Source organism: Syngnathus typhle, linkage group LG6 (genome assembly GCF_033458585.1).
Source record: "Syngnathus typhle isolate RoL2023-S1 ecotype Sweden linkage group LG6, RoL_Styp_1.0, whole genome shotgun sequence".
Classification (NCBI taxonomy): Eukaryota; Metazoa; Chordata; class Actinopteri; order Syngnathiformes; family Syngnathidae; genus Syngnathus; species Syngnathus typhle.
In genome coordinates this window covers 4157805-4185777 of record NC_083743.1, presented here as the reverse complement: position 1 = coordinate 4185777, position 27973 = coordinate 4157805, and the positions used below count along the sequence as shown (strand labels likewise).

Here is a 27973-nt window from a genome sequence, read left to right as displayed (position 1 = left end):
AATGTGTGTGTGTGTGTGTCCACACACACGTACTCAGACAAACACACACGCAGAGCACAGATGTCGTGTCTGTCCCTTTAAAGAGTGGAGCTGGCTGAGGATTTGTTGCAGCCATCAGGCGAAGAAGCGCAGCTCTCGCCTCACATTGGGGTCTGGAGCGCAGAGAACACGTTCTCCTCCTTCCCGATTGAGCTAAATCCACTCCAAGCCACCTTTTCTTTGTGTTCCAAGCAGAACCACGAGAGCTCCGAGTGATGCTGCCGTCTTGTAAGGTTCATCCAAGCGGACGATGATGCTGATGATGCTGACGAAGCTCTCTGGGATGGACTGTAAAGTTTGTTTGGGGGTGATTTCACTCGCTTGAAATCATCCAGCTGGGGTTAAAGAGCCCGCTTGGAGTGTCAAGACAGAAAAATCCCGGATTGGAGCTTTGACCCAGAGCCGGCTTGGCGATGAACTTTGGACATCTGCTGTTTGGGTTGTTGGCCACATTCACCAGCACCATAACATCAGGTAAGACACAGATTACATGCTCATATTGTGTTACTAAAAAAAAAAAAGCTTAAATACCACCAAATAAAAAAGCATTTTAATAATTCTACCTGGAATTGTTCTAAAAATGTGCATATCGCTGTAGAATGACATTTTGAATATCTTATAATTTACTCACATGACATGATTGACATCTTCAATATGATTTGATGGCTATAAACTCAGTGCAATAACTCTGTCAATCAGCAAAAAAAAAAAAAAAGTCCCAGTGGCAACCTTTAGCATAATTTAATTCTGACATTCAAAGACCAGAGCAAGATTATTACTACCTGTAGAAGAACAACATTTATCCCAAAGGACATTCGCCAATTGGTTGATGTATTGTGAAGGAATATTTGATGATGTCTTATTCTAGGAATTTATTGTCCAAGTGGGACAAATAAGCCCAAAAAAAAAAGGACTTTATAGTATGTACATTAAGAGCTACAATGACTTGCCATCCGGGTGATAACCTCAAAGGACACACTGACCCTTTACTTTTACGACCAGGATCAACCACGAGAGTAGCAATAAAATCTGGCTCTCTATAGGGACGGTGGCCCTATCTTGAAATGGCCCCCCATTCTCTCCACGTTCACCCCCACCCAACTGAAAATGCTTTTAAGCGCTTATTTTTTTATTACCGTTGCGAGCTGGATTACAAAAGCATTCCAACCATTGCTTTAATAGCAGATTATATCGACAGAGATTTAATCCAAACCCCAAATTAAATCTCGCGGGGAAAAAAAACAAAAACAATTCACGAATATAGATTGTTAGTTGATCATTTATATCCGACTGATGATCTGGATTCAATCCAATTTAAAAAAGAAATTCATCAAGCAGCACCACAGTTTTGTGATTAAAAATGATCAAATATATTATAATAATAAAGGAACATCAGTTATGTATATATGCATATAGATGTAGAGTACAGTAAAATAAGATTAAATAAATAAATAAATAAATAAATAAATAAATAAATAAATAAATAAATAAATAAATAAATAAATAAATAAATAAATAAATAAATAAATACAATTGAAAAAATATTTGTATTTTAAGAAATAAAATAAGCCTACACTTTGAAAACCCTTTTCCCTTTTGGGGTGAGAATAACAAATGGCAAAAACTTTCACTGCAAACACAAAGTGAAGTGCCATGTTTATCAGATGACGTCAATTTGAACTAAAAATGCATCGAAAAGATTTTCCTGTGGCTACCGTCTTAACAAATTGTATCACTTTACCATCACGCTTAATTATGCTACTCTTCACATTGCCCCCTTTTGCCCATGACTAATCAGTAATATTGCCTTGGAAGTGCACATTTGCATTAAATTACCATCCACGATCATTTCACTGTTTGGTGGTCACTTACCTTTCATGTTTCCCTCTGGGATGATTTTAGCACTTCCACATTCTAATCACGCTCCCCATCTCTTTGCGATGGCAGTAGTGTAACTTCTCGCCAACTCAGGTGCTCTCCAACACCCACCATCTCCTCGTCTGCCCGCCTTCATTAATACTGTATGGAAAAGACTGAAGCTCATTTAAACTGCATATTTTCCCGATGCGTCTGACGGTAAAGCACTCGAGCGTTGAGTTGTTTTCGAGAGGTTTTCAAAAGAGGAGCAGGTGGAGCTCATTTGGTTATTGCATTGAGCGGACAAAATAATGGTGAAGGTACTGAAAGATGATAATGTGTGTTGTTTTGCTCGGTGGCTGTGTGAAATTTGCTTTGAAAGTCAAAGGTACTTTATTCAGCGGGGCTTGACTCGCTTTTGACATTGTTCCATCGGAAAAAAAAACAAAAAAAAACGTGGGTGATATTAAACCACATGAAACCACCACTTGGCTGCAATTGTCTTTCATCGAAATGAACGGAAAAGCCGTTAATCCATTCCAGCCTCGAGAAAATAACGACTAGGCTAAATCCGTCAAGTTGATCAGAAATTCGACGAGGCTCAACGTGAACACATTGCAAACGTCATGTGACCAAACCCAGAAAACCGACGACCTGTGACATCGGTATTGTCTGTCTACATGTGTTGCTGCACAGCTTGTATCAAAATCATCAATTGCTGAAATTATGAAATAAAAGGTGCAATTTATTTGCCTGTCTATGGTGTTTCCCATTATTTGTTAGCATTAAGCTAATTGCGAAGGCATTTGTATAGTTTTAAATACAGCAAGTGTAATTGTCTTAGCTTTACAGTCGACTTTAACTGGGAATGGCATTAAACAGCTTGAAGCCTCTTCTTTATTCACTATACTAAACTGTAGCTTGTTGTGGAGTTGGATTTACTGCCACCATACCGTTTATATCTCTGAATTTTGTTGACAAAAAAATAAATAAAAATACAGACGGCAGCCCCTCCCACCTGTCTACATGTAGCACGCACTGTTTTGAGGTTACGAAATTCATTGATGCCTGCAGTTCATTCTTATGCGGGAGCACAAATCTCCGTTAATTCTCCGTTAGATCCTATTAAGATGTGAGCTCTCTTGGCGCGCGTGGTGCTGAATGATGGCAAACAAGTCTGGCCTCCTCTTTGTGCCCTTGCTCTTGCATGATGACAAATGTAGCTGCGGGCTAACAAAAACATCTATCTCCGTCTCCTCCACACACACACACACACAAAAAAAAAGAGGATTGCTTGCTAAAGCCTCGGAAGAAGCTTCTTCTCATCGTTCGTCTCATCTGTTCTATGCCTGAGTCACGCTGACGGAGGCTGATGTCCCTGTTTCGGGTAGAGCCGATGATGACATCACCGCCAGATGATTTGAAGGGCCGTGAGGAGGCAACACAATGGCTCAGACGGCTCGGAGTGTGGCCAGAAGAGAATCAAAGTCGACTTGGCTTTAAATTTGTTTGGTAAACGCGTTATCACCCACCGGCAGAGGAGATTTTGGAAAGCTACAGGGCTGCGGCTGCCATTTTATTGGCCTTCAGAATCTGGAAATGAATTAAAAATGGATTCAATGAGTTGGAATTAAGCTGATTTTTACCTTGTTATGTGTGAAAAGTTGTGAGGAGTCAAAAGTCCAGGCAAAAAAAAAAACACAGCAGGTCCTCTTATTGGTTTAAGAAGTGCTCTATTACTGCCACTAGGGGGCGCTTCAAATGGTGTGTTATTTTAAGTGTAGTGATGAGCTGGTTTAACTGCACATTGACATAATTGCGCAATTTAATCAATGTATATTTGAACACAAATGGTGCAGCAACACTTCTAAACAGACAATAGTCACTTCAATAAATCGATTAGATATTACACAGTCCAAAAAAACGGACTGGAGTGACCCAAAAAGCTCAGTCTCAAAACCCTGAAACCTGAATTGACACATGGCTGAATGCCATGACTTTTTGAAAATGTTTGTGTCGACTGCATGATTACAGATAAAAGGATTTCACACAGCTCACAGCACAGCACGACACTGCGACACTTCCCTCCGTCTCGAAAGTTCCACATTCCTCACTCGTTACCATTCCGACCTCTCATCCTTTGTGGCTTCTAAAATCAACTTAACGTGTCATCAATTTCTCCCGTTAAATGTTTAATTATTGTACCGGAGTGCCATAACACTTTTAATCTCACACCTCGGCCTCGGACCCTTTTACGCGGACCATAAAAGTTGTCCTTTTCACGGCTCGTGTCGCTGGTCCGCCAAGGCGTCTCAAATGTCTCGTCAATGCGCTAACAGGTCACTTTGTGCGGTTTGTTACGACTATGCTAATGTTTTCCTCAAGCTAGCAAACGTTACAGGTGGTCCGAGCTTGAGCCTTGTTAGGCATTTTTTATTTTGCCCACCAACTTCGAGTGTTTGATGTGCCATCGCCCCATCTAAAGACGCTCTGTCACTTTGCAATTAAAAGCTTGTCTGTCAGCGTCGCTAATGGTTTGTGTCCCGCATCCTGTTCCCGCCTTGATGTGTTTGTACAGCGGGAGAAGATGAATAAATCCTCACAGCTTAGATACAATCAAGGCGATTAGCGCGCTCTAATCGTCCTCACGGTCGGTTCACGGTGAGCGAGAAGTCAACCACGCTGCTAATAAATCACTAAAGTGGTCTTTTTCAATCGAAGATAGCTATATGGCTGTGTGGGGAATATCAAATTAGAGAAGAAAATTGCTATAATTCTGCCAGAAAAAAGCTCCACGGGCTTCTGTGAAGGACGCTAGCTCAAGGTTGCATGTTGACTGTATGCATTTTAGGGCCTTTCTTTTGCCAATATATCTTGTCCTTGAGGAAGCAGGAGAATGCAATGCATAAAAGAGCATATCTTCCAGATTACAACATACTGCAATATCTTTATTTACTTGTCATCAACATGTTTGGAACTTTTTTCAAAAAAGTCAAAGTCTGCTTTATTGTCAATTTCTTCACATGCCAAGACACACAAAGAAATCGAAATTACGGTCCCGTAATTTCATAATTTTGTTGTGGTGATTTTGTTTTTGTTAACTGTAACAACCTTGATTAGCTGATGACCGCTTCCAGTCACTGGCGGAGATAGAGGGGGTGCCTCCCCCCGAATTATACTTAAACCCCACAGGTGCCAGTTTTGCGATTTGTCCGGGAATTATTTTCTCACTTTTCCCCCATCACCTGAAGAGCACATATAGTGATTATTTATCGGCATTTCCTGAAGAATATTTGGGCTTTGAAAAACCATTTTTCTTGTTTGTTTTTGGAACCCCCTGAGGTATCCTTGCAGTTCAGCTCTGACCCTAATGAGGCCTAGAGCTTCAGAAACATAGATGGATGATCTATATGTTAATTATTGCGTCTGGTTTTGCGGTAGTGAGCAATTATACTGTCATCCATTTCTAAAACTAAAACGAAACAAAATATGCAGACTGAAACACCTCCAAAAAGGTGTCCATAATTTAAGCGCCACATCTTCGTTCCCCTTCAGAAGAGGCTTTCAAGCAATCATTCTGTCACCGTTTAAACATTAGCCAACAAAATGTCGCTTTGGTACAAAGCAAAATGCGTCGGCGGGTTTGCTCAATGTGGCGTAGTCGCGTCCCTGATTGCAGCCTTGTCACCGGTAGAAGCTCGGCAGCCGCGCAAAGTCAAGATGCCAGAGCGGTGTCACACCGGCGTTGAGTACACACAGACGTCTGGCTGTCGTCTCCGGGCCGGCGTGTTTCGAATGGCTGCGTGCTAATGAGAAGCCGCCATCGCCGCGTGTCATTAATTTAGTCCATTTAAAGTCATTTGTCTGTGAATTAGTTCCCCAGTTCTCCCGACGATCAATTGAGTTATGAGTTCATGCGTAGGCAGCACGATTGGCAGGTTTCATGCTTCGGAAGGCGTTGCTAAAATAATGGATTGCTTTTCTCGCTTGTGCTTCTTCAATGTTGGATGGAGGTCATGAACGGCTTACAAGAGTTTGATTTGTTCCGGGACCGGATTCTTAGCTCAGAACACGTGTGGGTTGTTCTCAGGAAAAATGGTCCAGGAGTGTGACAAACAAGTCCTAAACTTTGTTTTGTTAAATGTTGTCTCCTCGATGTCATGGTTTTTACATGGAGTAGCGAAAAAAGCTAAAAATAAAAAAATGGTACACACAAATTGTCTGATTGATTTCTCATACAGTAGTGATATTAAATAAAAAGAGAAACATATTATATCATATTATTTACAGTAAAAGCTACAAAACAAACTGACAAATAACTCCTTTTCAAATCAAACGAATAAAAACTGGTCAAATATTTTAAAAAAAGATATTATTAAAAGTGAAGACAATTTGTAATTCTAATAATGACACACGAATTTGATGCAAAATTTGTCTTGGCGGGCCACATCAAATAATGTGGCGGGCCGTATCTGGCCCCCGGGCCTTGAGTTTGACACCTCTGTTTTAGATGCAAATATTGAGCCATATTCTGTGTTTGCTATAACAAGTCAACTTCTCCAAGTGTTTTGTTTGTTTGTTTGGTGATGCCATCTAGTTCCAGTGGCATACAAAGGAGAGTTTAAAGCGATATTTTCAAGCCTTCCAGATGGCTTCGTTCTTTTTCGAGGTCTTGTTTACCATCTCTGGGCATAAAAAACATGCTTTGCAAACTGTGTCAATGCAGCGCGGCTGAGAGAAGAGGCCATCTTGAGCGTTAGCATGGGGGTCACGTATTTTTACTATCGCTCGTATGTGTTTGCGGTGACCCAATCGGAACGCCGGGGTTTCTTTTCTGTTAATGGTTGCATAAAACCTCTTCGAGCCGTGGGCGACCTTGAGGTGTGAGCTGGCGTTGCTACAAAACTGACTTCAGGTTGACCCAAAGATGTCAATCTGCTTATCACTCCAAAAAGGAGGATTTAACATCAGCATGTGTGTCATTAGGTTACTCTCAACTGCTCATCTGCAATCATAATGGATTATTTTTTTTTTTAGTCCAGATTACGTGCTGGAAATAATGCCTGTAAAAGCAGTGCAGTGACCATTTCATTTTCTTTTCATTTTTACTTGTGTTAATTCCACGAGGGGGAGACCATCTGTTCGTCAGAATCCACCTAAAAGCGGCGGCGTTGTGAATTATTCATGGCTAAGAGTAACACGTTGTTAGGGATGCCGGCTTGGCCTCTAAAAGCTTAGCGTCAATCTGCTGGCCCTTTTTCCCTCAGTGGTGAGGAAAAAGCTAGTAATGGATCCCTTGGGAGATGCAGAGATAGAGAAAGAGTTATCTTCATCACCATGGCTCACCTCTCATTCTCTCAATTTCTACTTTTTGGCCCAACAGTCTCCTTGGACCGCAACAGGCTGACCGCCGACATAATAAATGACAAATTAAATGCTTGGCTGCATCCTGAGTGCAGACCTTGTCCTCTGGGATTCTCAGGACACAGACTGAACGCTTTTGAAAAAGCTCATTGCATTTTTTTCCTCCCTTCAATATTGCAGTTGTGAGATATAAATGATATATAATCATAGAAAATTATTTATATATATATATTTCATATAAACATCTTTCCATCTCTAAGGGTCACGGGTGCGGTTCGAAGACAGCGCCCCTCGGATCGTGGAGGACCCGTCCGACTTGATCGTCTCCAAAGGGGAGCCGGCCACCCTCAACTGCAAGGCGGAGGGCCGCCCCGGTCCCAGCGTGGAGTGGTACAAGGATGGCGAGCGGGTGGAGACGGACAAGGACGACCCTCGCTCGCACCGCATGCTCCTACCCAGCGGCTCGCTCTTCTTCTTGCGTATCGTCCACGGCCGACGCAGCAAACCCGACGAGGGCGTGTACACCTGCGTGGCGCGTAACTACCTGGGGGAGGCCGTCAGTCGCAATGCTTCGCTGGAAGTTGCAAGTCAGTTTTGGGATATTCATTTTTTTTTAAATATATATTAAGCTAGCTAGGCCAAGCTACCTAAGTTGAGCTAGTGTTTGTACAAATGTTTGGCTGCTTATATACATTTTAATGGTATGTTTTACAAATTTTATTTATAAACTATTTTATTCCCTCTGATGATAAAGCATACCAGCAAATCACACACGTACCGTATTTTCCGGACTATAAGGCGCACCTAAAACCTAAAATCTTCTCAAAAGCCGGCAGTGCGCCTTATAGTCCGGTGCGCCTTATACGTGGACCAAATTCCTAAATTTAAACTGGCCCGAAGCATTATGTCATGAAATCAATCATAAGTAAATGAATCATGAATCAAAAAGACTATGGATCATTATTCTGTGATTTGTTGCGTCTGAAATTGAAATAAAAAAGATAAAATGGAGAATGATTTGATTTGGATTGAAAATCTGACATGATGCATTAATGGTGCGCCTTATAATCTGATGCGCCTTATATAAGGACAAAGTTTTAAAATGGGCCATTCATTGAAAGTGCGCCTTATAGTCCAGTAGTGCGCCTTATAGTCCGGAAAATACGGTACAGAGGGGAAACTGATTGCTGCAAAATGTAAAATGTTTTAGAGTCTAAATTGTCAAACTCGTTTTTTTCACGGGACGCATTGTACTCCTAGCTTCTTTCGGAGGGCCGTTACCCAAATAAATGTATGAGCACCTCATATTATATACAGTAAAAGCTACAAAACAAACCGACAAATAACTCGTTTTCAAATCATATGAGTGAAAACTGGTCGAATATTTAAAAAATATACATTATTAAAAGTGAATTTGCAATTCTAGTAATAACACACAAATTTAATGCACAATTTGTCTTTGCGGGCCACATAAAATGATGTGGCGGGCCGTATCTGGCCCCCGGGCCTTGAGTTTGACACCTGTGGTTTCGACATAGCTGAGGTTCACATTAGTTTACTGTCGCCCAGAAAGCGCAGCGCCTTTTATTCAGGTGCATCATGCTGGACCAAATCACATTGATTGTTGCTGAACCGTGGTGGGCTTACTCTTTAATTGCATCATTGGAGATTTGACTGCGTGCGTATTGTCTTTGTTGTGCAGCTGAGGACTACAGCAGGGGAGCAGAGCAGATACACGACACGCTCGCTCGGCTATTTTTCTTTCCCGTCGACCCGGGACGTGCGCCATTGTCTTCTCTCCGCTTAATTGCGCCAGCGTGGCTCGGCCCCCGGCTGAACCGCCGCTCGCCTTGGCGCGGGGAAATGGATTAGTCGGCGCCTTGATTAGGGGGAAGCTGCAGAAAAGATTAGCAGGGTCGAATCGTCCCGGTAGGGGAGACGCAAAACAGCAGTTGGAGTCTTATCTCGTGTTGTGGCTTCACGACAGGGGCGTTCTATTTTGCACGGCTGGCCTCATCTGCATCTCACGCCCGCATTTAAAAACACACGTTACACCGCTCCCAAAGATGCATTACATCCAGAAAGTAGTCACGGAGAAGTCAAGCTTGGTGAATATTTTCCAAATTGTAGCGACATTCTGTCAGCAACATAACACGCAAGTATTGGCGCATTTCCCCTGGAGCATCATGTGTTTACTTTTAATCTGCTTTCCTTTAGCAAACAGAAGGGCATATGCTAAGCCAGCATGGTAGTGGTCTTCTTAGACCCCCCCACTCCACCTCCCCTATGAGGGCGATTGTGCTGGGTTAAAAAGTGACCCAATTACCTCTGGCAGGGGAGGCGAGGATAGGAGTGTGTGTGGGAGTGTTTTAATGAGAGACCACTATTAAGAAGGTGGTCTGGCACGAGGATTTGTGTTTGCGTGTGGCATGGCAACAGGTGGTGGAGAGGAACTCAAGTCCCAGGAGAACTAACGAATAGCCATACATCTGTTCCACTTCACCGAGATTTGCTAGCAGAGCGCAAAGTCAACTATCCTAATTTGATCGCTGCCGGATTGTGTCTTTTTATATAACTCCACTTTCTGTAAAAGCAGGACTATTCCTAATCATATTAAACTGCAGGAAAGCATTGTTATTTTTAAAAATGTGGACATTTTAGATTAGCCGTTGTGCTTGACTGAGCCATAATATACTGAGCGGCTTTCGGGTTTCTTTTGTGCTGAAAACAAGCAAAATATGCCAAGACAAACAAAAAGTATTCAAAAACTAAAATAATAACAAAAACTCTCACTAGATTTTGGCAATTATTCCTAAAATGGCGGAGCACAAAATATCTTCCAGCCAGTGAGCACATTGTCTTAAAGTGTTTTTGCGCTTGGATGCAAGCCAGTGTCATTATTCTCTTTAACAACAAACTTCCAAAGCCTTGAAAGAAAGAAAGAAAGAAAAACACAAAATAATGAGACAATGTCGCAAGTGTCGCTTCCCTCCAAAGTGCCAACACACGGCATCACCGATGCTAACGCCTGAGTGAAGAGACGGCGGTCACATGGCGTGGGAGGATTAGAGTAAAGTAGGACAAATAAAAAAGAAAAGTTGCTTTAAAAGGCTCTGCATCCAGATGTTCCTCTTATTCCCGATGAGGGATTATGAAGGAATCAAACTTGTCGGGCGGAGCTGTTTTCTCCTGTGTTTGAAAAGCTTCATTCTAAACTGTTATAAACTCATGATTTGGGGGGAAAAAAAAATTTCTGAAATAAAGAGAGAGATTGAAATGTTTCAAACGAACAATATTTTCAGGTAAATGGCCTTACATAGATCAATAAGAGAATTGGAACCCTAATTTTTCAAATCTTGTGTCAGGTATTGGCAAATGAGGAACCAAAAAAAAAAGATGATGATGATGAAACAAAAAGACAAACAAAGCACTAATGGACATGGGAACTAAACAGACAGGAATTAAAAAATAGAAACAAAGTAATAAATAAACTATAGCAAAAACAAGACACAAGTGGCTAAGCGAGCTGATTGGAAGACACGAAGGGGCGGAGCCAATAACAACAGGTACAAACAAGGAAAATAAAAAGTTCCAGGCCAATTGGATTCATTTTTGCTTTCTACCATGAGCAGAAGTCATCAAATCATCTTGTTAAGCAGGGCAGATATTATAATGATATTCCTACAAGGAGACTCCAATAATAATTAATACATTTAAATAAGTAAGCAGCAGTGTGTGCGTTGATAAAGTTCTCAAACTCAGCATGAGAGCCCCCCAGCAGGGAGATCGGCACCTGCGTTAATTGTCCTCTTGCTGAGAGACGGACCACTTTACGGCTTTAAGGCGCACGACCAGACAATGGGAGCGAGGATTAAAAGGATCGTCGGCGGCCCTCCAGCCGATGACTTCATTAGTTCTGACTGGGCGCTGGAATCGGACTACGTCCCTAACAGCCTTATTACCAAATGAAATGTTCACCCGAAATAAAAAGAACCCTTTACCTTTCAAACACACACACACAGTGGTACCATTGCGCAATTCTGTTTGCAAACTATTCGGCAGCATAGCGACAAGAAAGCAGCCATCGTTGAAAAAAAACGAAAACAAAGTCAGATTGGTTCACGAGTTCACAATACATCGTAATAAATATTGCAGTCGACGATCCGAAGACTTCACTTCTCCACATTTTCCCGTTCGCAACATGACAGAGGAGCATCATGTTTCTTTCAGTGTGTCACTTATGTAAATAGCTTGTCGCCTGTTGACTAAACCTCCCCGGGGCTGTTTTTTTTTTTTTTCCACGCTCACAATCGATTAAAATTAAAAAAAAAGCCATCAAATGAAATGTCCTTTTTTTTTTTTTTTTACTCGTCTCCCTCTCACCAAATCTAAGAAGAAGGCGATGCTCGGCAGGGGAAATCAACATCAATCTAGCGAGGGCCGGCTCCCTGCCTGGAATGATGATGCAACGCTTATTTAGCTGTTTTGTTTTTTATTGAAGTGCACAGGAAGCGCCTCGGGGAAATTGAGTTGGGAGGATTTGTCTCTCTGCGAATCCGAAGGGTCAGGGCCTCGGCATATTCCCCCCCCCCCCCCCCCCCCTTGAGGAGAATCGCTTGTCCCACTCGGTGCTATCATGGCGGAGAAGTTAGAGGTGGGGGGCGAATGACCGGCTTTGTCACGGCGAAAGTTGCAAGTAGGAGCGGGAAGGATCTCATTAGCGATACTTTAAGGGGAACAACGGAACCACCATTTGTCATCTTTAGACAAGTGCTTAAGATGGCCGCCTCGGAAAAGTTTGACTTTCTGCAACTTTCTCCTCTTTTAAATACCGTCTGTCTATCGGGCCCCCCCCCCGCCCCAGGCAAGTTGCCTGCCCTCTTATTCAGTGGCTGCTTCCAAGATTTTTCATCCATGGCTTTGGATTGATAGCAGCATCAGAGAGCGTTTGTGTACAGAGCACAGAGGTTGATTTGGAAAGGGATGGTTGTGTTTTGTGTGTTCAGAGCAGAGCTCGTTACAGGAGCCAAAATGGACGCCCTTGTAGTTTCACATTGGAGCGAACGAGGTGATGGCAACCGCTATTGTGTTTGTTTTTTTTTTGCACGTTAGGTGAATGAATATAAATGTACGCACCGACATCCCTAATGAAGCCTGGTTTCTGCAAAAGGTCACTCTACCCGCGTCTAAAATCATCCGAGGTGCGTCGGTAGAAGTCTCACAAAGCGGTCGGAATATTCATCATCGTTTCCCCGAGACGCTTGATGATAACGTTCCATTTTTACAACCTCGCTATCATTTCATTTCAAATGAGCTTTGCCCAAGCCCGGCGGGGTTGAAGATTGATGTTATACGGCCCGGCTCGGCCGTCGTCTGAGCTGGCAGGCAAGCGTGCAGATCATTGATGGAGCTCAAAATTGCTTCCAACTCATTGAAATTTGGTTAAATGTCCTTATTAAGTTGGTTTTATTACAAAGTATATCTTAATAAATGATATATCTTTAAAGTATTTAAAAAATAAATATTTTTAAAATATTTATAATTAGTACTTTTAAAATATTTCATTTTAAAAATGTTTTTAAAATAATGCAAAAAAACAATCTGCCACCCAAGTATGCTGTGGTCCATTATATATCGGCACCTTTAAGCAGATCTGCACCAAAAATGTTTTTCACCTGACTGGATGATGCTAATGAGCTCCTTTTCACACGCACGTTGAAGTATTTTTCAAAGGGAGCTACTTTGAGGTACTTTAGACTGCCTGATAAAAGTTCTCCAAGTTGATCTGCTGAGCGAGATTACAATGATGGATTCCGCCGTGGAGGAGACGGCTCGGCTTGACACCCGAGCTTTGCTCTGTCACTCACGGCGGGAAATTAAAAGATATCAAAACTTTGCAAAGTCAAACTTCTCCTGCAAACAAGTGACATCCATGGCTACAGTATATTCGCGAGTTCTTTGAAAGGATAACGCAAAGCTTCTGTAAATACACAAAGCCCGCCCCTCCCTTCCCTATGAATTATGAATTTGCAATGTTATTTGTTTACTCAGTGTAGGACGGGGAGATGTGCATAATTCATCAGCTCCGCCAGAATGGACAACAGAGAAAAACGCTACAGGAGAAAGTCACGCAAATCAAGACTAAACAATTCCAACAAATGTTTTGCCAGCAATATGGCCGCCTGCTTCTCACCCATGTAATTAGTTCTGGTGGGGTTTTTTCCTCCGCAGTACTCCGAGATGATTTCCGTCAAGCGCCGAGCGACGTGGTGGTGGCTGCCGGCGAGCCCGCCGTCTTGGAGTGCGTCCCCCCGCGCGGTCACCCCGAACCGTTGGTGTCCTGGAAGCGCAACAACGTCAGGGTCAACGCCAAAGACGAACGCATCTCGGTGAGTAGCGGCCAAATTGGAATTTTATTTGTCGTAAAATATCACATTATTATATATATATCACGTGATTATCCAATAATTACATTTTTTAACTGAAAATTCGAAAATTATTTGAACTGAAAATCCCAAAAATATTAAATGAACAAATTAAGTAAAAATTTGACCAGGACTTATTTTTATTTTTAATACATGACTTAGTTGTGATGCCATTCTTTTTAGGTGCGCGGGGGCAAGTTGATGATCTCGCACACCAGGAAAGGCGACGCGGGCATGTACGTGTGCGTGGGCACCAACATGGTGGGCGAGCGCGACAGCGACCCCGCTGAGCTGGTGGTGTACGAGCGCCCCGTGCTGGTGCGCAGACCCGTCAACCAGGTGGTCATGGAGGACGACACCGTCGACTTCCTGTGCGAGGTCCACGGCGATCCACCTCCCACTGTACGATGGCGGCGAGAGGACAGGGAACTCCCGCGAGGGAGGTAAGAAGTGTTTTTTAGCGCCAACTACTGCCAAAAGGACTTCTTTGTAGTCAGATTTTTTTGAAGTATCGGTGCATGGTATCGGCAGCTTCCTTGACTACTCAATACCTCAAAATAAGAGTGCCAACTATTGGCAAAGAAGACTTACTTGGAGTCTGGTTTTTTTTTTAACCTTAAGTATCGGTATCTGGTATCGACGGCATACTCAATACCTTAGAATAAGCGTGACGACTGTTGCCAAAGAGTCTGTCTTTTTTCTTTCTTTTTTTTAACCTTAGGTATTGGTTACCGGTATCGGCAGCCTCTTTGAGTACTCAATATCTTAAAATAAGACCGGCATCGGTCCGATACGGATACCTAGTATCGGAACTGTGACCTTGAATGTGTACTGTATGAGGGTTAATATTAGTGTATGAATACGAGCGTGTGGATCAGTGGTCTGACCTAACTCAATAAAGACGGGACCATAAAAGGATTCATTAGTCGGCAGAATTATCCTGTGACTGATTTCCTTTCCCTTTTTCTTCCAACTCAATATACCATGTACTTCGCTAAGCCTATTAAATAATTCTGCATTTGCTCACTCGCTAAAGTAATTAATATTTGAAATTAATCGGTAATGATTAGTGGAATGACTTTCCATACTTTGCAAAAAGAGCTTCTGTTTGATCTTGTTACGCACATAATACTGACTCGGCTTCTTAACGCGAAATTATTTTCCAGATGATGGCATAACTTCCCACCGGGCTCTCTTGGTTTGTTAGGTTCGAGATCCGCAATGGCAACAGCCTGCGTTTATTCCGCGTGAGGGAGCAGGACGAGGGCACGTACACCTGCATGTCGGAGAACAGCGTGGGCAAGACGGAGGCCTCGGCCATGCTGCAGGTGCACGGTGAGCCGATGAACAGGAACAAGACATGCATTTTGTATGCCGGCTGAACATGCTCAAGCATGCATGGAAGCTAGCAAAAAAAAAAAAAACTTTACCCACTTTTTTCCCAAATCTTTAATCCGCTCATTTTTTCATGTTGTCAGTGCGGCACTAATACTCTCTTCATGTCCACATCGCATTAAAAAATAAAAATGTGGTCATTTCCTGTCCGGTGCTTGTTTTGGCCCGAGTTAGCATTCGCCACATCTGTCGGGATTATGCTAAACTGTCGGGATTAGGCCCTTTGACAGATGTTTTGCTGGACGTGCGCTTGAACTCGCTGCCGCCGCCCGCATTAATAAGACATGACTCCTCTTCCGTTTCTCCTTCCTGGTTTTCCTCGCCCTGATTCCTGCGTCTAGATTCAAACGTTTTCCTCCACTTATGCTTTTATCAGTCTAAATGAAATCCAATCCCGGCAGTTCACGTCCATTCGCTGTGTGTGTGTTCTTTTTTTTTTTCATTTTCCACACGCTATCGGCGCTTTTGTGATGTCGCTGCGTGTTTTATCCATCTCATTAATTTTCCATCTCTCTCCGTCTTGTTTCAAAGCCTATCATCATTCCAGCTGGCCGGCTACATAACTTCCACTCATCCCCTCCGTGTCCCCCCCCCTCACTTGTCGTTTCGTATTTTTATTTTCCTGTTTAACAGACAGCGCGTCTTCCTTGGATTTGAGGAGCATAAATAAAAAACTTCAGATCAGCGCAAGTCCAAATTACTACATGACAGACTCATAAATCCGTTCATGTCTCTGTCGGGCCTTCTATTGCTCCAATTAATTCTCACTCGGCATTTCTGAGCACCAATTAGCGCAATTAGGAGAGGAGCAACGTTTGACCCCAAACTGCTCTGATAGGCGTTCACTACCATCGACGGTTATAGACGTCAAATTTCCATTTTAACTAGGCTGACAGTGTAAAGCGTTTTTGCTTTGACTTACACGGCGACTTTTTAGCATCTTTAAATGTGTGACTTCTATAAAACTGGTTCAGATGTTAAAATTCTGCATGAGAATCCTGTGGGAAGATGAAAACACAGACAGGTGTTTTCTAGCAAAACAGCAGAAGCATGAGATGTCACGAATGTGACTCATGCAGCCCACGTTGCGCAACGAATAAACAAATTTTATGTTGGCATTATTCCCAAAATTGTCCTTTTCTAGTTATAGCTGTTATAATGCTTTTTTTTTTTTTCATCAGCCAATACCAATTACCGTAATTTTCGGACTATAAATCGCACCGGAGTATAAGTCGCACCAGCCATAAAATGCCCAAAAAAGTGAAAAAAAACCATATATATGTATATAAGTCGCTCCTGAGTATAAGTCGCCCCCCCACCCAAACTATGAAAAAAACCGCGACTTATAGTCCGAAAATTACGGTAGGTCATTTTGAAAAATGTGCCGACTTGCAAACATAAGGGCGGACTAAAAGCCACGAGGTTTAATGGTCTATCAATCTTTGATGAGCTGCACAATCACGTGTTTTCGGAGCGAGGAAAAAGACGTGCTTAACAAGTTTCGTCTTCTTCTCCTCTCCTGCTGTAGTGCCACCTCAGATCGCTTCCAAACCACGGGACCAGATCGCCTCCCAGGGGAGGAGCGTCACTTTCCAGTGCGGCACCACGGGTAACCCCCCGCCTGCCATCTTTTGGCAGAAAGAGGGCAGCCAGGTGAGCAATTTGAAGAGTCACTTTTGTGACATCTTCTTGGAAGACTTAAAACGGAAGGAGCTGCTCTAGAGTAGAGCGGATGGGAGGAGAGGTGGAGGAGGAAGTACAGCAGGTGTGTGAAGAATCTCTGCGGGCGTTACTTGAAGACAAACGGTGTCCTCCTTCCACGTCTGTTTTTTTAGGGGGGGGGTCCATCTCTTTATGGGGATTATGTGCCTACCACTCACATCTAAGCCTCTTACAGAAATAATATGCATGCTAGTGCAAACACATCTATGCTATTTCCCACTCTGAAAAATAGAAAAGACTGTAAAACATCTGTTCGAGGCCCTCATGTGGATAACGTAAAAAAAAAGCCCTTGTTATCCTTTTTTTTATGACAGCAATTTTTCCCCTACAGACTCGTCGGTTTTCCCAAAAGTGTTGTAAACCTAACTACATCAGCTCATGAACCCTTTCATCTGCCGGGACTACTTGAACTCGGTCGCTAGCCAAAACCAAAGGATAAAGAAGTCTTGTATCTCTTTGACAACTCTTTAACTCTGTTGCTAACCAAAACAGCAGTACCGACCCTATTTTCTCCAATAGAAGCCATCCTTGAAATAGAAACCATTCTATAAAAAGACATAACTATAATCATCTCAGTCCCTAGTCTAACGAGACCGGTTGAGCTCTGTTGCTAGCCAAAACAGCAGCATTGATGTACCGTAATTTTCAGACTATAAGTCGCGGTTTTTTTTGGTGGGGGGGCGACTTATACTCAGGAGCGACTTATATACATATATGTTTTTTTTTCACTTTTTTGGGCATTTTATGCCTGGTGCGACTTATACTCCGGTGCGACTTATAGTCCGAAAATTACGGTATTTCTCTAAGACACGCCTCAACTTAAGAATGGTGGTAATTATCTCAATCCCCTCAATCTTCGTGTGTGTTTGCAATTCCCATCGCCAGCATCATCAACGTAATGATTTTGTTACCGCATGCTGTCATGTTGCTGTGTTTCCAGATGTTGCTGTTCCCTGGCCAACCGCCATCCCAGTCAGGCCGTTACTCCGTGTCCATGAAAGGCGAGCTGACCATTACCGACGTCCACCCGGAGGACTCTGGCTTCTACATCTGCCAAGCCATCAGTGTGGCGGGTAGCGTGCTGAGTAAGGCCCTGCTGGAGGTGGAGGGAGGTATGATTAATCACTTGCACTTCAACCATCTTGACCTTTCACCTCATAGTACATTAATCATGCTGACAATCCAAACCAAAATTTCATACATAGATGTAAATAAATGTCTCCATGCTAGGACCTTCAATCCAGATCCCGCCAATCATTCGCCAAGGCCCAGCCAATCACACGCTGTCCCTGGGTGCCACGGCCCGTCTGCACTGCCGAGTCATCGGGGGACCCTCGGTCAGGATTTCTTGGGAGAAGGACGGAGATAGAATCGAGGGGAACGACGATCACGTGACTTTAGCGGAGAACGGAACGTTGGAAATAAGAGACATAGAGGTGAGCCAGTGAGAGTCAATACTAAAGGTGGCTTTATATCAAAATATCAAGGTCAAATGATGACAATTTGAAAGTCTCCAAATAAGGTCAACCAGTCTGACCTTCATCGTCTTTTTCGCTTTTCACTCCGATCCAATTTGATGCCAACTGCCAATTTATTCCATAATGATGAGCGCCTTTCAAAGAGCGACGTCTCCGAGGTGCCACCTATCTCTCTCTCGCTCTCCGTTGCAATTACGCGCTCAGGCGGTGTATAATTGTAATGTTAATGAAGGCCTCTGTTTGCAAATGCTAATGCGCTGCGCTTTGATGAAGGAGTGGGAGCGCCATCGGGGGCCGTGACCCCACCTGGACTTTGGCAAGGCGGCATCCTTTATCCTTAATTGACTGGAGATAGCCTATTAATCATCTAACTGGCCTCTAATTAAAAGGCCTGCTTATTGTCTGCTCTTGCAAACTTAACATTAAGCTTGGCTCCAGTGCACAATTGAGAGGGTGAGGAAGAGGAGGAAGAGGAGGAAGAGGAGGGGGGTTGGTTGATCTGCCTTGGCAATACGCTCAATGGAACAGAGGAGATGCATTAGTGTAACATCGAGGGGGTGTTGAGGGAATACAAAAAAAAATGGAGATGACGCGTCAGAGACTAAAAATATTTAGCCCGCCCGCACACTGACATCGCCCCATCAATATTTCATCGGTGAGCTGAAGTCATCTGAAGATGTTCACCTGCTTGCATGCCGCCAAGGTCAACACTGCGGAGCATGATCTCATTAGGTCTCTGGATCTTTCCAGCAGTGCGGGGCGGGGCGGGGAGTAACGAGGCCTCAGACCGACTGCTGCAGATCGAGCCGAGTTACTTTCCATCTTATTCTCAGAACCGACTCGATATTTTTAAGACAAATTCCTCTACACGACTCAAAATAGATTTTCCCAATTTGGTCCCGACAGGAAGCCGACTCTGGTATGTACACGTGTGTGGCGTCCAGTCCCATGGGGGAGTCCAGTTGGAGCGGGATGCTGACCGTCAGAGGTATTTTGTCTTATGCTTTTCCGCACATCATCTCCAAAACCTCTCAGCGTCCCTTTCCTCAGCAGAAGGCCCGGTCTTGTCCCCGTCCCGGATTTCCGAGTTCATCCAATTGCCGGGACCCCCGCAGAAGCCCGTGGTGACCGACGTGACCAGGAACAGTGTCACCCTCACTTGGCAGTCTAACCCACATGAGGGCGGGGCCGCCGTCACCTCCTACGTCCTCGAGGCCTTCAGGTACGTGCGGCCTCAGTCTGTCACTACATTAGGTACCCCTGCGCCATCTTTGGATTGTCGCCCGCAGCCAGTCGGTGGGCAGCACCTGGCAGACGGTGGCCGACCACGTGCGGCACGAGCGGCACACCGTCGTCGGGCTCATGCCCAACACCGTGTACCTCTTCATCGTCAGAGCTCTCAACTCGTACGGCCTGAGCGACCCCAGCCCCATCTCGGAGCCCGTCAGGACGCAGGGTGAGATGATGGATGCCATCACCATTTTTGCTAAATCTCCCCGGTTGAGTATTCATAGAAGTGTGTGCTCCAGACGGAAGTCCTTCAGAAACGGCCGTGGACCACAGACAGATCCAGAGGGAACTCGGCGAGGTATCGGTTTACCTCTCAAAGCCCGTCGTTCTGTCACCCACCAGCGCCAAGATTTCTTGGACCGTGAGTGTCGAGGACACGCTTATCATCGCATAAGCTCCGCCATAATCGGATCACTGAATTTCCTCTTCCTTGCGCCAACTCCCCGCAGGTGGCTCGTCATTCCCGCGACGTTCAGGGGTACCGCGTGTTTTACCGTACCATCGGCAGCTCGTGGCTGGTTCAGGACGTGGAGGCCTCGCCGGAGCACAGCACCGTTTTAGAGAATCTACTCGGCAACGCTGAATACGAGGTGAAGATTAGGCCGTACTTCAACGAGCTGCAGGGACACGACAGCCTCATGGTGTTGCTACGCACCCCGGAAGAAGGTAAACGACACCACGTAAAATTCGCCACCCAACTCCGCATGAGCAAGCACTAAACAACGGAGGCGAGGAAAAACTGCCACTAAGGGAGGAACTTCAAGCGGAACGGAGAATGTCTACGCTTGCTAATAACGCTGAATAATTATAGCCGTGCAATTTTTTTTTTCACTCCGCAGTGTTGAGCGCAGCACCGCAGGCGGTGTCGGTGGTGCAGCTCACCAACAGCTCCAGTATCAGCGTGTCCTGGGAACCGCCGCCTCATAGTGTGGATTGCGGCATCATTCGGGAATACAAGGTAAGGTCGTTTCAACATCAAGCAACAATAAGAGCTAAAAATAGAACCTTGGATTAGCAACTTGACTGACTTAGATCCCTGCATTCCAACGCAAAGAGTGTTTCCAAAGGAAAATGACTCGATTCGATTCGATTCAAAGGGATTACGATTCTGATTCGATTCATCTCAGTTCGAGTGTATTGTCGCTTTATATATTGTACATCATTTATGAAAGAACTTGTCAGGACTGCAAATGTGGCATTTCCTTTAAAGATATATATATTCCCTAAAAAAGACGATTTGATTCGATGCATTCGCATCTTTCAAATCAAAACGTTAGCGCTAGCTTAGTGGACCCTTTGACTAATACACATTTTCCTTGATTAGACCTCCTTAAATGACAAAGTACCGTATTTTCCGCACTATAAGGCGCACCGGAGTATAAGGCGCACCTTCAATGAATGGCCCCTTTTTAAAACTTTATCCATATATAAAGCGCACTGGACTATAAGGCGCACCATTAATGCATCATGTCAGATTTTTAATCCAAATCAAATCATTCTCCATTTTATCTTTTTTATTTCAACTTCAGACACAACAAATTACTTTATAATCACAAAATAATGATTGATTTCATGACACAATGCTTCGGGCCAGTTTAAATTTAGGAATTTGGTCCATATATAAGGCGCAGCGGACTATAAGGCGCACTGTCGGCTTTTGAGAAGATTTTAGGTATTTAGGTGCGCCTTATAGTCGGGAAAATACGGTACAACTCCTCCATAATCATTTTGAATCAGCTAGTACATTTACATGTGTTAGCATTAGCATCAACGCTAATGTAGCTGTTATCCAATGGTCAGATGACTTATTAGCATTTAGCATGTACAATGACTGGACTGGCTTCGGAGCTTGTTATTGTCACAGTTTGGTTTGCTGCCCACTGCATGTTATATAACCAACTTCACTAACATGGTCAGCTTGTTGACATTTGTAGCCCTTGTCTGTTTGCATTTATCACAGTGATGCTGTTAGGGAAAGAAGCGCCGGTATTTCTTACTGCAGCCATAATTCCTGCACTCCACTCACTGGCGGCAACGCAACTGGAAAAAGTTCTTTTTTTTCTTTTTCAACCCGCCTTCTTTCTGTAGCTTATACACTGGCATTATGAAATTAGTGATTATTCAGAGCCTCTTATCTGCTGCCTAGGACGTGCCGTTGTCATCGCGTTCTCAAGCTTCGCCGTGCCTGTCATCTCCTCTCAGCGCACTGATAAAACGGCAGCGTTCTGATTATCTATTCTCTCCCAGTGTGAGCGCCATGCTGATGACTCAGACCTCAGGCCTCATTTCGGAGAAGAAGAAAAAAAAAAACATGGAAACAGAGCAGACATGTTGCGATTCTGCCTGTTGTGTATTAATGAGAAGAAATGCGATGGTAATCCGCCTCGGGCAAGGATCGCTTTTAATCCCCTTAAACCACTCGCCGTGTTTGCTCTAACACTGCGAGTCTTGAAAGTGGACTCAAACTACTTTTGCCACGAGATTTTTCTCATGGGCTTTTTTTCCAAACACCACAGCAAAGTGTGAGCTGGTCCACGTGTTGCGTTCAGGTGTGGTGCGTGAGCAGCATCTTGGACCAGGAGAAGCAAATCAACCGAACGGTGGACGGAGCCGTCGTGTCCATCCTGCTCAACGGTTTGCTGCCTGACGTGCGCTACGACGTCAGCGTGGCGGCCGTTACCAGCCTTGGAATCGGCGCTCCCAGCTCGCCCGTCCACTTTGTCCTCAGTGAGTCCTACGTCGGTCTCGACTAATCACCTATTTTTTTGGACTAGTTGTCCACCTTGAGCTTTGACAAATTATAAAAGGGTGGTGCGTGCCCCTACCGCCCCCCCCTCTAGCTCCGCCAGTGCCTCCAGGACTTTAAACCGTGTGCTCGTTCCTCAGCTCCCCCGGCAGGCTACGCCTCCACACCGGTGAGGACGGACGGCGACGTGAGCATCTCGGAGCAGATCACCGTGGTGGTGCGGCAGCCGGCTTTCATCGCCGGGCTAGGCATGGCCGCCTGGCTGGCTCTGATGGGCCTCAGCGGCTGGTTCTACTGTCGCCACCGCCGCAGGAAGCAGCTGGGCCACTACACTACGTCCTTCGCGTACACGCCGGCAGGTGAGAGATGACGACTGCATTTTACAATACAAAGGTTTGTTTTTCAATTTTGCCGCCATGACACATCTATTTGTTCCCGCTTGAAAGAAAAGAAGTCGTCACTTGAACCATTGCAGTGTAAATTCTGTCAAAGTGAACTTGGGTTGAACCTCTGAAATGTGACACTTTTCATTTTGAGATAGGCGGCGGCGTTCGAATTCGAAAGGATTATTGTGACTTCCGCTGTCACTTCTGATAGACTGAGAAAAAAAGACGTTTTGACACGTTTTCTTGCAAACAACTCATGGAAAAGTTCTTTTTAGACCTCATGGGACATGCTCAAAGCTTACTGTCATTGTTAGCTGATTTAAGTGAATTTGTTTCGATGAGGCAACAAGAAACAATAGCGGAGAAACCTGCGACAACTTTAATTTCAACTCAGTTGCAAGTCAAGACCTGATTTAGAAACATTATGTTCTACCCAAACATACTTTTATGCATCATGTAACTGCCATTATTATTAATTCCTTATGAAGAAAGCCCAAATTTGTATGCATGGTAAAAAAAATCATTAAATGGCCAAATTTACCAAATTAAACCTTCAAAATATTTTTATAATAAAAATTAAATACATTTATTTTTTTAATTATTATTTTTGCCAATTACATGGTCTCAAAATTTTTGCATGATACTTTTTTGCTTCCTTTAGTTGGCTTTGCTCACGGTGAAGGATCCGGACTCATGAATGGAGGGTAAATATTATGCTTTAACATTTAATTCTGAATATTGTTTATATGGTCATCTTCGTGAACAACAACCCAAATAAACACGATGAGTATTACGTTTATTGCTTTTAATTCATTTATTCTAGGCCGGGTATGTTGGGCTCGAACATGAGCAACTTCCCATGGCTGGCCGACTCGTGGCCCGCTCCCAACCTGACCCACAACAGCAAAGATTCCATCAAGTGCTGCTCCAGCAAACTAGATTCTGAGAAATATAACGGTAAGAAAGCAGGGGATCAAATATGGGCACTGGCGGAACTAGAGGGGGGGCCTGTAGGGGCAACGCCCACCCCAAAGGAAAGAATTTTTACATTTTGATGTAACATTCCACCTTTGTGCGCAGCCTTCAGTATGGCTAACTACCAGTCGGTGACGCACAACATGGCCTCCACCGACAGCCCCATCTACAGCACCATCAAGGCGGCAAACGAGGAGGACCTGCTGAGCTACTACGACACCTACTCCAGCGCCTCCTACAAACAGGGGCCCGACCCGTATAGCAGCAGCCCGGCGCTGTCCAACAGCGGCCTGGTGGCTCTGGAGCAAGACCCGGACCAGTGGACCATCCAGTCTGGACACTCCACCACCGAATACGCCAAGCTGCACTACTCCAAGAAGAGCAGCAATGGTGATTAGATGGTTTGATTTGTCATCTTCTGCTGCCAGAGAGGACTCAAGGTTACGGAATGTATCGCTTAGACATCTGCAGTCATGGCAACCGGCAGGACACTGTGCCGAGGGACAGCTTAGAGGCGTAACAATAATGTGTCCTTGCATCATTGAATTCCATGCACGTCACTCACAATAAGCTTCATTCTTGCAACTAATTACTCAACTCGGTTCCATCTCTGCAGCACTTCAAGGACGACCACAACTGAAACGCTAAACAATAAGTGAAGACTTTAACAGAACAGCCTTTAGAAAGAATTCAAGAATAACAAAGTTAGAGGGACACAAAGCTTGTTTTAACTTTCCCAACTGGCGATAGTGAGAAGTTCATATACTAAAATGTGTTTTAGGATCAGGAGGTCCACCAAGCAGGAAAAGACGTCGTAATGAGAAGAGTGTCCTTCATGCTCGGTCTGACGAGTGTTCACTCAAGCATGTTGTCGCAATTGTATTCTCGATAGAGAAACTGGTCAAGCAGAGATCCACCGGGTCGGTGTGCACGCCGGCGCCTCTCACTTGGGTGGACGTGTTGTCGCTTCCTCTTCCCGCCAACAAGGAAGGACGCCACCTAGAGGTGCACGACGAGGACCGGCGCAGGTAAGATGGCCTTCTGGGCTAAATAATTGTGTGTGGCAGAAGAAGGGCAGGGCCGCTCGCCCCATGGCCTGTCTTTGATGGAATTAGCCGCAATGTGACAACATGAATTAACTCGTGTTTTGTACTGACATGTCTGCGTTTAATTGAGCCTGTTGGCATTGAACGCGTTAGTCATAAAATTGCTCCTGGTACTACAAAATAAAAGAAACTGGAAGGCAATGTTTGGAGACTGCCATGTTGGAGATATTTAGTTGGCAGAGTGAGTATCACTAGTGGTAAAAAAAATGTAAATAAAAAAATTGCTGTGACACAGCAGAGATTACTGGGGCTGAATTTGCCTTAGTTTATTTTGCATTGAGAGTATATTTGTCCTTTATTTCCTCAACATATTAATTATTTAGTTATTATAATATATATTTTTTTATTATAATTAAAATTTAATTATTGAACAATGTATGACTTTGCAGATTTCATTTTTTTATTTGTTGACCCTGTGATTTAAAAAAAATACAAGGTAACTCAGTAATTACAAATTGTAGTTTTTTTCATTGCGCCATGTTTTTTGTCCTCAAATATTCAGTGCTCCAATCTAAAGTAACAGTACTCTTCCGTTTTTTAGTAGTTCTGGGGAGGAAGACGAGGACTGGTGTCCCCCATTGCCCGCCAGAACTTACCTGATGGACGAAGCTTCCTCCGCCCTCCACTCGGCCACGTCCTCCCCTCAGCGGGATGCGTTGAACTCCGCCGACAACACCCGACCGCAGCACGTGGACCTGCTGGCCCGTCAGCACTCCCACTTCTCCCAGTCCAACCCGGATCTGTTCACAAAAAATGGCGAGACGCCCCACAGCGCCACCCGCTGGGCGGAAACCTTGAGGGGCGACGGCCTCTACAAAGGTCAGTTGCAATTAGGCCGCTGCATTTTTTTTTTTCTCCACTCTATGATCCTGGAGGCTGATATTTGCACTCTCGTCAGTCGGCGATTTGAGCCCCATGACGCACAGATGCAGAAGCAAGAAGAAATCGCCCAAGGATGGAACGCTCAGACGGGAGCCACACAGCCAAGCAGGTATGACGCATTATCTTCAATTTGCCCCAGTTAGTGTTTACTCACATTTTTTTCGCGGTTCTCTGCCAGATTTCACTTTTCAGAATGAAACTGCATGAAATAATCAGAAAAAGGCATTATCAAATCAAGCAGAGGAGATTAACGGGTCTTAAGAGCATCCATTTAAAAACATATAGATACGTTTGTCACAGATCGGAATGGAGCAGGGCGAACAAATGCTATTGAGGGGAAAAGGGAATTAGAATGAAGGGAAACACACAATGACCTCACAAAAGCGACAACAGGACTGACCGACAAAGACGCGAGACAACAAGACATCAACAATCGGACAGGAAGTGTCACGCAGACAAGCCAGGACTTAAATACATGACAGGTAACAAGAGGCAGGTGACTGTGATTCCATTGATTGTCAGGTAACACGGGAGGGGAGGGGCCACGTAACCATGGTAACATAGTAACGCATGATAAAGCCACCGGGGACGAGTCGTGACAACGTTGCCTCAAGTGGCTGTATTTAGTGTTTAGCATTAAATCACAACAAAGGCCATCTGCGGCCATCGGGAAAGCCATCTGCCTCCTTCCGTGCTAATACGAGTTCTAACTAAGCAGGGTGTTTATTTCCTACTTGGCCACAGAGCTGCCCCCTCCTCCGGTTCCTCCGCCCACTGAGAAGTCCCTGCAGCCTCCCGCCGACGTTGGGACCCTAGCAAACGACGACCATGTTTCCCCCCACCGGAGAGGGGCCACAAAATGGTCATCGGAGGGTAGGCGGCTGTAACAATGACAACATGACATCATGTGATGCTCATGAAATCTACATAACAGTGCTTAGGGTTGAACCTATATCCTGTATAAAATCATTTGCTTCTCATCTACAGATGAGAATGTAATCCAGTACGGGTCGTCGGAGCAGATGTCAGATTTTGGGTCACTAGGTGGCGTCTTTACCCGCTCTCCAGCTTCTGCACACATGAAGAAGCAGGTACTTGTTGATTTCTATTGCAAACTCGCTAACCAAAGCTTCCAGTACATCCAGACTTTTCTTTCCTTCCAGAACCTCATGTGAGCTTCTCCAATTCCATCTTTGTGAACCATTCATCAATCAAAGTATTAAAAAAAAAAAGAGGACTTCACATCCAAGTTGTCTATAAAATGTCAAGATTCAATCTATGGGACCCGTTCACGATTCCTACAGTGTTTTTTGTCAGCCTGAATTATTCAAATAAAAAGAAGTGTACATATTAGCTTGTGCTAATCGATAGCCACCATTAAACTGTGCACATCCGCAATATTGTGATAAGAGAGAGAGTGCGTGTGTGTGTGTGTGCGTGTGTGTGTGTGTGTGTGTGTGTGTGTATTGCATTTCCATTGACTGTGTGCCAAAGTCAAGAGGCCACAACAGTGTACTGTCTGCTTGCATTTGTAATCCTCTGCTGCTATTTACACACATACATGCACGCACACGCACGTGAGGCTTGACTTGTGCTTTGTGTCGGTGCACTGTATTAAAGCAACACTATCAAACTATTGGCAACAGCGGCCGCTAGTGTCCTAAATGGAAATTACACCACAGGCATATATATATATATATGGATATGAAATAATTAAGAATTAAAAGTATTAGAAAAATAAAAAATATTTAGCAATATATTTCAACTTTCAGGCAAGTCATATTAAACTATTTTCTTTATGGAAATTAAATAATATAATATATAAATATAATATATTGTGTAATGAAAGAGTTACTTCAGATGTCATGGCAAATACATCAAACGAATAAAGTTAATTATATACACAAATGAATATAAACAATACTAATCCCTAAAATTATAATAGTTTTTTAATGTTGCTTTAAGAATTACACAAAAAGATTTTCGATTTGTTCTCTTTTATATTTGATCTTATTAAAATGTTTCCCCTACTTTGTGTAAATACCTTTTCTTCCATTTTTTTTTTTTTTTTTAAAACAGAAGATTTGGGGGCTTTGGATGGGAGAGAAGTATTTTTGCTCAATGAGATGTCACAGCATCCATGACATGGTGTAGATTTTTGAATGTACCTGAGAAAATGATGTGAACATAGTGTTTGAATCATATGTGTGGGTGCATGTGTGTACGCGTGTGTGTGTGTGCCGTGTGAATATTGTACTGTACTGTGACACCATTCATTATTTTTAATAAATCAATTTTTAAAAATTTG

General features: G+C 43.9%; 1 protein-coding gene and 1 long non-coding RNA gene across 3 annotated transcripts; one reads left to right on the top strand and one right to left on the bottom strand.

The window, feature by feature from the left end:
* Positions 1-32: 32 nt before the first annotated feature.
* LOC133156105 (roundabout homolog 2-like) lies at positions 33-27973 on the top strand. The gene is made up of 25 exons (XM_061281885.1): positions 33-513; positions 7521-7847; positions 13492-13649; positions 13869-14128; positions 14893-15020; positions 16609-16733; positions 17743-17914; positions 18033-18238; positions 19187-19268; positions 19334-19502; positions 19570-19736; positions 19810-19931; positions 20020-20236; positions 20410-20528; positions 22120-22297; positions 22457-22675; positions 23364-23406; positions 23526-23659; positions 23783-24067; positions 24570-24705; positions 25325-25602; positions 25682-25774; positions 26410-26538; positions 26653-26756; positions 26829-27973. Exons 1-25 carry the CDS (start codon positions 453-455, stop codon positions 26838-26840), a joined length of 3924 nt encoding a protein of 1307 aa, XP_061137869.1. The 5' UTR covers positions 33-452; the 3' UTR covers positions 26841-27973.
* Positions 13365-26537, bottom strand: LOC133156107 (uncharacterized). Of its 2 annotated transcripts, XR_009714782.1 has the most exons (5): positions 26400-26537; positions 25380-25864; positions 18036-18149; positions 17714-17895; positions 13365-13600 (listed from the first exon to the last, which is right to left on the bottom strand). It is a non-coding gene; the product is annotated as an uncharacterized LOC133156107 (long non-coding RNA). The 2 variants fall into 2 exon arrangements; XR_009714783.1 differs by lacking the exons at positions 13365-13600; positions 17714-17895; positions 18036-18149 and adding an exon at positions 24323-24676.